General features: G+C 39.9%; 1 protein-coding gene across 1 annotated transcript; it reads left to right on the top strand.

Annotated features, from left to right (window-relative positions):
- Positions 1-206: 206 nt before the first annotated feature.
- Positions 207-8,843, top strand: LOC138629546 (transmembrane protein 47-like). The gene is made up of 3 exons (XM_069713309.1): positions 207-522; positions 3,270-3,410; positions 7,940-8,843. The coding sequence occupies exons 1-3, from the start codon at positions 306-308 to the stop codon at positions 8,119-8,121; spliced, it is 540 nt and encodes a 179-aa protein (XP_069569410.1). The 5' UTR covers positions 207-305; the 3' UTR covers positions 8,122-8,843.
- The last annotated feature ends 1,481 nt before the right edge of the window (positions 8,844-10,324 follow it).

Genomic DNA, 10,324 nt, shown 5'->3' with positions numbered 1-10,324 from the left:
CATAACATAACATAACATAACATAACATAACATAACATAACATAACATAACATAACATAACATAACATAACATAACATAACATTTACAAAACTAAAAGAAATATTTATTTCTTCATGACGTTGCTCGGCACACAGCAAACGATTATTTTGAAAACCCGACCTAACCGGATGTCTCCTGTTAAACTCTCCCAGCTGGACACACACAAAGCAGTGAGGGCTATGGTGGGAGAGGACGCACACGGACCTCCAGCGAGCTCGTTTGACTGTGACCGACCGGCCGCCGCCGTGTATCCTGTGATGAGAAGATGTCTGTGAACGAGGTGTATGTGTTCCGACCCTTCAAGCTGATCGCTTTGCTCTGCGTCTTTCTGGCGCTGTGTTTGGACGTGGTGGCTCTGCTCAGTCCAGCCTGGGTCACCGCAGAGCATTTCTCCCTTTCTCTCTGGGAGTCCTGCTCCCAGTCCGAGGCGAGGCACCCGACAGAGGAGGCTCAGTGGAGCTGCTTTTCCACCCTCACATCTGGTAGGAGCCCGTGTTTTGTTTGTTTTTGCACCTTCTGGTTTCTTTCACAGTGCGTTGTTGTTTTAACTTTCTGTCCTTGGAGTTAGGGTGTTGTTATTTTGGAGACGGAGACAGTTAAAAGATCATGTTAACCTGTTGTTGCAAAGTGCAGATTGATGCAAACAAATTGCCATCTCTAGGTTGTAGTGCTACAGGAACGTTTTTTTTGTGTGTGTGTTTTGTTTTTTTTTTTTTTTTTTTAAAGAAATGAACAGCTTTTGCCAGTGATATGGTATAATTACAGTATGGTAATGTCATGTGTAGTAACTATCTTGTAGATCTTTACACAAAGATTCACCAGTAACTTGTTTTCGGTGTCAGTGTTATGCTTCACATCCCAGGTTTGAAACAAACAAAGAGGATTTGTTGAACAGTCCAGTCCACCGGACTAGCAGCTCTGACCGTCATCATCCTCCAGGCTGAGTTTGTTTTAGTTGGCTTGTTGTTCAGCAGCTGGGGCTTTCAGTTTTTATTGTGCTGCTGATACATTTCCTCTGTTCATACCAAAGAAGTGACACGGTGTCACAGTATGATACACATTGTGATACCCAGCTTATCAGGCAAGGCTCTACTTATTTATGAGCAGATTGCGCTTTAATTTAAACCATGTTGATTTTTGTGATCATGCTGAATGATAAATCAGTTAACAAAGAACTGGTGAATTTTATATTTGAATGCTTCATGGTTCAACGTCATTTCTTGGGCACTTCAATGTAGCAATTTTCTATGTTAAGGAATTAACAGGAGAAAGAAAAAAAAAAGATCACATGTTAAACATAATCCGTTTGTCAGACAAAGAGTTAACTCACTCCAACAACCAGAAGGATTTGACTGGGTTTCGAGAGAGACATTCAGCATCTTCCTCATCATCAACCTCACCGGGCCCACTGGGGTGTCTTTTGTCAAGCAGAGAAGCCATGACAGCAGTGTCCGTCCGTCCCCCCCCCCCCTCTCCTGTCCCCTGCCTCTCCTCACCAGGGAAGCAAATCCACATTGAATGCACCAGACTTTGGAGCGTTTGGCTGCTTCATCTTCCAAAAACACACCGTTGTCGATTGTTAAAATAGTCATAAAAACCCTAAAGGGCTAAAAGCTAACTTTGTCAAATGGAATGTGAATTTAAGAGTCATATAAATGCTTCCCCAAAGCATATCAAATATCTTCGATTTGTTTATAAATTGAAACAGGACTGAGTGACTGTCGGGGCAGTTTTACCGCCGTCACAGACACACATTTGCCCGGAGGGACACACAGCTGTGGTGTGACTGACCGCTCTCATAGTGTGGAATGTGTTGTGGTGAATAGGAGGCGGGCTCGTTGCTTTGAGTGTGTGCAGAGCTCATTAAAACAACAGTGGAGGGGTGCGTTGAGGTTAAAGGTGCAGTTCGCCCAAAAGGCAAAGCAGACTAGACTGATCATGCACATATTCCTATCCCAAGAGTTTTGAATTCCAGTGTATCTTTGGAGTGACGTCATTTAGAGAACACAGTAACAATACAGAATGACATACAGGTGACCAAAATAGTAAAAACAGTATTATGACCTGCAACCAGAGCCTGATTGAAAAATATACTTGTGATGTGAGAACACTAAAACTACATAATGGACTAAAGATGGGAGGTAAAAATATTTCCTGAAGGCTGGATCAAATTGAGTTCAGATGTCAGAGGGGAAATATTCCTTTTTTTTTAACCATCATGAAGACAAATGAACCCCGAGTTTAGAGAGACACACCCAGGGAAAATTGTTCCCTGAGCTTGTTAACTTCACCAAGTGCAAATTCTCCTTTTGAGCCGAATCTTCTGAAGCTCAGCTTTCTTCAGACAGTGACAAGTGGGACATCAAAGAGGGAAAACACAATGCAGGCTCCAACGGAGGACTAAAACATTTTCTGCTGAATACATTGCTGCTTTCAGACTCTGCATCAACACTTTACTGAAAAGAGAGTTAAGCTCAGTTACAAGAAGAAAAAAAAAAGGGCTCCTTTAACAACCTGGTGCTGTGGAGGTCTTTCCAGAGAACAATCCCCTGACGCCCAGTAAGTAATGAGTTTTTACTTTTCCAGCAGGAGCTACTGCAGTTTTGTTTGGAACAAATAGAATAAATGTGGTGTTAAGAAGCCATGCTGGCTGAAAGAAGATGGAAAGGGCACAAACAGAAACTCTGGCTTCTCGTGCCAAAACCTCCAAGGAGACAGGGCTAAACACTAACATGTGTATTTTATCTGCAAAGCAATGAATAGGCAACAATTTATGTATACTTTTGTTTTCGGTCGAAATAAATAGAAATACAATAAATAATTGAGAATGTATCAAGAAATACTGATGAAACTCAAGAAAATAATGTAACCAGGGACAAAAATACAGGACAAAAATAAAATCAGAAAATATCCACCTTATATGTCAACTTGTGCAGATGCTCAGAAATATAGAGATTTCTAGCTTGCAATAACATGTGATTCAGGCACATTTTTCACATTAAATCTATTTACTGTGGCCTCTGAATCAGGTTCCTGTTCCTTGTATCCCTGATGAAGCCCGTCCCTCATGCAGGCCATTCTGCTCCACTCGCTCCTCTCTGTAGGATTAGCTCTTGTTTTGTGTTTGTCAACACAGCGGTTCAATTCAACGGTGTTGTCCGGTGAATCGAGCTTTTGTTGTTGAGCGGGATGCTCCTCTCTAAAAACCTGCGCGTGTCCCGTCCTGCAGACTGGCAGATTGCCACCCTGGTGCTGCTGGGAGCCGGTGCAGTGGCAACTCTGGTGGCCTTTCTGGTGGCCCTCATTTCCCTCTGCCGGGGGACGCAGAGACAACACTACCGCACCGTGGCCGTGTTCCTCTTCACTGCAGGTACGTCACCTTTCACACACAACATCTTCAAGCAGCTGCACTTCCAAACCCTTTATATGTATGCAGTGTTCCAGCACATCACAGCAACGTGCAGTTAGAAACACAGATAATACATAATAATAATAATAATAATAATAATAATAAACTTTATTTGTATAACACCTTTCATACAGGAAATGCAGCTCAAAGTGCTTAAAGCAAGAGAATAACATGCGGTGTTTGACATAAAAACAGATATAAAGGCACATTTAAAAATATAGAAAAGAAATGAGATGCATGACAACAGATGAACTGCATAAAATTAAACGCAAATAGAGTTCAAATGTAAAATAAGCAATACCCCTTTTAAAGGCGGTATGCATTCCCCAAAACCACAATAGTTTCCATATAGACGTGCTCACATTGAATAGAGGCATGCAGAAGGAAAGACACAACTGAATAAGGCTCGCTGGTTGAGCTCATTTTTTCTGTGGTGTGGAGTCTGGAGAGCTGCCGGCTCACTTGGCCAAGAAAAGGCAGCCGCAGAATTTGACTTCCCAACAAAGTGAAGTCACCGAGGGGGAAAAAAAAATAAAGCCACCACAGAGTCCTCGCCCAGCTCTGCCTCAGAGTTGGACTGTTTTGTCAGAAGGCTCTTTTATAGGGTGAAACCAAGTCTTGACACTGATGTGGGAGGATCTATCTATAAAACATATAATTAAAATGAATTGTGAAGACATATTGTTCCATAAAGGCATTTTAATAACTGACTCTCTGTTTAACAGCAGTGATGAAACACCAACCACTTCACAGCAAATTCACGTCTTTGGAATAAACTCTCTGAGTTCAAATCAACACTTTTTTGCTTGTACATGTGAGACCATCGAATACACTCTCAAACAGAGTGAAAGGAACTCTTTTCTAGGAGTTGATTGTTAACACTTTGAGTTCAACCTGAACTCTTTGGGAGTTAAAACTCAGCTCCCGTGAAGAGTAAAATTTTACTTTGACCTTGAGTTGTTTGAATGGGAACTTTTTTACAATGTTAACAGTCAACACTTAAAAGCTGAATTATTTGACATTCATTTAAAGTCAAAAATGTCATCACATTTCAAAGGTTTTAGGTGAGACTGACTACTAGATAACAACATATTCATCACATATTTATATTTAACAAATATATGCTGTGTGATAATATGCAGTGTGCAATAATTAATGCTGCATGAAAACTTTGTGTAACAAGTTTTAAAATAATCTATGAATTATTGTGACTGTGATTGGTATATATGTTACGTTCCTACCTTGTACACTTTGAACTTTTGAATGATAGCCCCATTTCATTTATCATTATGTCTTCATTGAAATATCAATAAACAGCATGTTTTAACAAAACAAAATATAATTTCTGCCCATCACTTAGATTTAATTTGGTTGCTTTATTCTCAAAAGTTACAAAGAAATAACTAAGGCATGCTGGGAAATGTTAATACGGCAACAAAGCTGCGAAGTAAACACCGGGAGTAGTGTTGAATCATGTTCCTCAACACTCAGCGACTGAACCCCAAAATATTACCCCACCAAAGAGCGTCCCTGAACACAAACTGTAGTCTAATTTAGAAAATAAACTCCCAAAATCCAACTCTTTGTTTAACTCCAGGATATTTCACTCCAGAAATTTGCTGTCTCATGCTCCGTACCACTTTTGCCAGTTTCCAAAATAAAATTAGATTATATAAGAAACAGACATCCTGTTATGCAGTTTAACATTGTGCTTGTGGACCAAATTTAAAGGAACAGTTTGACATTTTGACAAATCCATTACATGATACTTGAAGAAGACTAGAAAAAGAGGGGAAACACAGCTCTAAATAATAGAACTCCCCCTAAAACCACCACTTCAAGTTTCTTGTCCAGATTAATCAAACAAGATATGATCATTTGTGAGCTTTAGATGAGCTGGTACTTGGGTTTTGTTACCTTTAGACAGTGACAGGCTCACGGTTTCCTCTTGTCTACAGTTTTTGTGCTTAGCTAACCAAAGCGACTGCAGACTGTAGCTTCATATTAAAAAGATAGACGAAGGAGTGGCATTAATCTTCACATTAACTGAAACTCTCGGCCAGAAAGTGATGTCAAATGTTTAATTTAATTCAATTCAGTTTTATCTATTAAACGAGGTCCCGATTCACTTTACAAACACTGAAAACAACGAGAGGATAGGAAATATGAAAATAAACACAAAAAACAACCTCATTAAAACATCAGTGTCAAAATACAAACAGTGTACAATGAAGGTAGAAGATAACAATGTCAAACGAAATAATGTTTATCTCACTCAGCCCCCGACTCCTGCTGGTGTTTCCATTGTTTCAAACCCATGATTTGTGGAAAGACATTATTAAGATTATTTGAAAACCCTCATAAGAACTCAGCTTTCTGTCTTCAGTACAAATAGCATTTGTTACTGGTAAAGTCAGTCTACCATTAATGCATATTTAAGGGTAACTATGAGGGATTTTTGTCTTGTTCTGTCTGTAAAAACAGCCGTCACAAAGGATCACTGTCTTCATGGCCGTGCCTTTGACTGTTAGCCATTTACTGAAAAGCGTGGGAATGCTGTGTTATCCTTTCCTGTGTGTAATTGCTTTAAGAGCCTTGCAAGAATAAGGTCTCTATACAGTCCTCGGCAGAGCAGCAGCAGAAGGGCCGCACTGTTAAATGCCCTTTGGCAGGGCCGTGACTGCGTGGTATTTATTTTCTGTCCAGAAATATGACCTCAGCAGGCTGTAAGCTCGGTCTGGGCTCCATCAACGCCGCCACAGTCTCGCAGGCTGCCTTCACTCCTCCTGCACACCCACTGCTCTATCCTGTAGGAAGGGAGGTGGAGGATATAGTTAGACAAAGTCCTTTCCTCAAGAGTCAACTGGCATGCATGGAAAGGAACTGAAGCTGTCGGTGTGAGAGTAAACCGCAGTGCGCCTTTGATCGTACGCGCCAGGAGTTCATGGTCCGGAATGATGTAAAGGAAAAATTATTCACAGCGACAACACCATTTCTTTTCAGAGATTCATAGAGTTATGACAATTGTTTGAAGTTTTTTCACACGTCACGAAATACAGGAACTGCACAGATTTTACTGTTAAAATCACTGGCAGGGAACAAAAGCAAGGCCACTTCAGAAAGCACTCACTTTCCACAAAGCAAACCCTCAGAGAGGCGGGTCAGGCAAAGCATGTATGTCTTTTTAAGGAGATGTCAGATGCAGTTTTGGTCCTCGCTTATTTCTTTATATTTGAAGAGATAGATAGATAGATAGATAGATAGATAGATAGATAGATAGATAGATAGATAGATAGATAGATAGATAGATAGATAGATAGATAGATAGATAGATAGATAGATAGATAGATAGATAGATAGATAGATAGATAGATAGATAGATAGATAGATAGATAGATGTTAAAGGACAAGAAGTGAAGAGGAGGGGATGTTTTCAGTGACTGTCGGCTGCATCTGACACTGAAAACATCCCCTCCTCTTCACTTCTTGTCTCCAGCCATAGTGTCAACTTTCTGCCTTCGCATCCGCGTGTTAGCTGTCAGATCTGTGTTTTAACCCCAAGTGAGGCCATTAATGTCTCATGTTTTTGACTTGGATCATCATGAAGTTTTACAATCTAAATGGTTTGAAGTCACTGAAAGTACAAATATGTTGCTTGTTATGGAGTGAAACAAGTAGAGTGAGAAGAAATACAAAGAATGCATCAAAAGAAGGATTAACTCTGAAAAGAATGATTAAATTCAGAGCTAGACAAAAGAAATAATGAGGGTGGGAAGATGAAAAATAATACATCTTAATGAACAAAGAGAAAAATACCAATATGAAGAGGAGTTTTCATAGAGGCAGGACCAGAATAGGAGTAAAACAGAATTTCAAAATCCATTAAATTTAAACAGAGGACTTTACGTATTAAGGAAAGATAAAACTCAGAAATTTAATTTACTGCGTACTTATTAAAAGTACCTGTTTTTATATTAGCATAGGCAGATCACAGTTTTATATATATATATAGAAAAATACCAATATGGAAAAAAAAAAATATATGTATATTTTTTTTAATTTTTTTTTATCATGACTTTAAGTAATACAAATACTGTAGTAGTATTATTTGAGATAAGAGTGTGATTTATAACATTTTGTGAGTGTTTGTAAGAGTGCTGTAGTGGTGTGATGATAGTGGTAATGCTGGATTATTTTCTGCATTGATTAATCTACATATTGTTTTCTCAGTTAGTTGATTAATGGTTTGGTCAGAGAAGAAAGAAACATGCCAATCTCAAGTTCCTAAACACCAAGAGGATGTCTTTAAATTGCTTTCTTGTCTTGCCACCAGTTTGAACCTCAAATATATTCAGTTCACTGTCCTGTAAGAAAAATCAGCACATCACCAAGTTAAAAGAATGAAAAACTCTCAGAGGTGAAGGGCAATGCTGCCTATATCATTTTAAATGTGTAGAAACAACATCTCATGATTGTCTGTCTGGTTGCAGTGGTTCTGCAGGCCTGCGCTCTGGTCCTCTACCCGATCAAGTTCATCGACGGAACGGTTCTGCAGACCTATCACGAGTTCAACTGGGGCTACGGGCTCGGCTGGGGAGCCACCATCTTCATGCTGGGTGGAGGGATCCTCTTCTGCCTGCGGACGGACATATACGAGGATGCAATGTACTGAGTCTGTCAACACCCGGAGAAACACAAATAAACACAAATAAACACGCACAGACTTTTCTTCAGTCTGCACACGGCCACTGTGTATGTGAGCACAGACCCTGTCTCTCAGTTTCTCCTGCTGTCTTTGCTCTCTCTGTTATTTTTAGACAGGTTGTGAAGGTCTGATTTAGGCCAGGGCTATATGAATAGAATGCCCCCCTCCCATGCAGCCAGTGGGTCCCTCAGCCCTGCTGGTATCAGGAGGCGAGGTGGCAAAGCGAAAGCACAGTGAGTTTTCTGGACAGGCAGCAGATGCTGGACGTTTCCACTGCACATTGACCTGGATCTTCCATTGTTAGAGAGAAACAGGACAGCTCTCAGCACAGACCTGAATGGGCAGTGGCTGAATATTTAACAGGACTGACTTCTCTCCATGTTTCCTTTTTTTATTTTTTATTTTTTTTGTAGCGTTTTATGAGGACAAGCTTGTTGTTAATGTATTTATGGCATCATTTTCCACTTTTTAAATATTGAAACCCTTCTCCCTTCTCCCTCTGTCTTAGCTGAAACATATCTAGTGAATGTAAAGTAGTCAGCTTTGATATATGCAACCGAGCATTTATAGTTTGTTTGGAAAGTCTCAAATGGAAAATGTAAACGTGTACAAAGTGTTTCTTTCTACATGAAGGACAAATCTGAATAAATAACTGTAGTTTTGGAAGCACTGGGAGTGTAAGCTGTTGTTTTCAGTGCTAGGACGTTGCACTCTGACACCTGTGCTTCATAAACTGACCTTTGGCACATTTTTTAAGAGGGGAACCGGCAGGGGTGTTGAGCTTTTTAGTCTAACAGCAATGAGACAAAAATGCAAACCACTTTCATTATTCAGAGCACACATTCCTCAGCGGAAACCATCCCATGCTATTTAAAGAAGTAGCGCCATGTTAGTCCTTTGCAGTGAGCTGGTATATGAAAATATGAGGAAACATGAGCAACATAAAACATTTTATTGCAAAGACAACTTTTGCAGATAAATTTGACAGGTGTCGGAGAGTGTACTAGTACATATTCTGTTATTAGGTGGGACATTTGTTTCTACATCGTCATATTATTTACCATTAATAGTTCATCTGCTTTAAATTTCAGATTGTATCTTATTTACAATTACAGCTGGGCAACAAAGAACATTATTTTGTGAAGCAAAAACTTGATATTTTTATCTCACGGCTCGCAAATTATTAGATGCCTCTGGCAGATTTTTACACTTTGTCTAAATGTGCTTATGAAAGGTGAGTTTAAAAAGTTCTTTATCATTTCCCTGGGTGTTTTATTAAAAACAGAAGGTGTTGCCACACTTGAATGACCTGCTGAAGACTCCCTCTGCACACTTTCTTTACCCCACAGAGTTCAAACTGCAGCAGCTGGTTAAAGACTCTCCAAGAAGGGACAAACATTTTCCACAGCTGCAGCAGTGTGAAAACTCCCCAGCTGTGAGCAGTATTTACACCAGAGTCAACAGAGAGGGAAAGAACCCAAATAATTGCACCGTGAACGGGATACTGAGCTCCTGTGAATCGTGCACTGTGGTGTTTTTGAGTGTGAGAGGTGAAAGATCGGAGCTCGTCTTATAATAACTCTGTGGAATCTTTGAAATGTGACTCAGGAGTTAAAGGTGAGGTGGTTGTGCTGGCAGAGAGGCCACACATCATACAGGCTCTAAAACATGACAGATGTGATCAGGTTACTTTAGTGTCCACACATACGTGTAAAGCAGGTTTTCTTAAGTTAAACATTAGTGGAGAACACAAAGCGGAAAACGATTTGACAGTGAGGGGAGTCATCACTTTGACCAAGTGGATCATTGACACGGGACATTTTACAGAAACATACTCTGACTTTAATATTACACACTGAGATACAGTATTTCAGTTGATCAACATGAAATGTGCATCTTGTTCCTAGAGCAAGTTGTGTTTGCTTTGTATTCTGCAGCAGAAGGTTTTAAAATACATACTCACTGGTTTTGGTGTGTTTTAAAGGTCAAAAGTCAAAATGCCTGTGGGTCTTCATGCTCAGCACTCCACCCACGCAGTTACTTCTCCTCTAGCATTATATACAAAGCAAAGTAAAGAAGCATATACACCCGAATGAAATGTCTCAGAAGGCATTGTTCATGTTGCTTAATCCCCTGTGGTTTGACTCTATGTACTTGCTGCACTTCCATG

Source organism: Brachyistius frenatus, unplaced genomic scaffold, assembly GCF_029030835.1.
Source record: "Brachyistius frenatus isolate BFR_SWC_R1_liver_20210118 unplaced genomic scaffold, ASM2903083v1 Contig_117, whole genome shotgun sequence".
In the NCBI taxonomy this organism is placed as follows: domain Eukaryota; kingdom Metazoa; phylum Chordata; class Actinopteri; family Embiotocidae; genus Brachyistius; species Brachyistius frenatus.
Note: the sequence above shows the minus strand (reverse complement) of the source record. Positions and strands in the feature narration are given on the sequence as shown.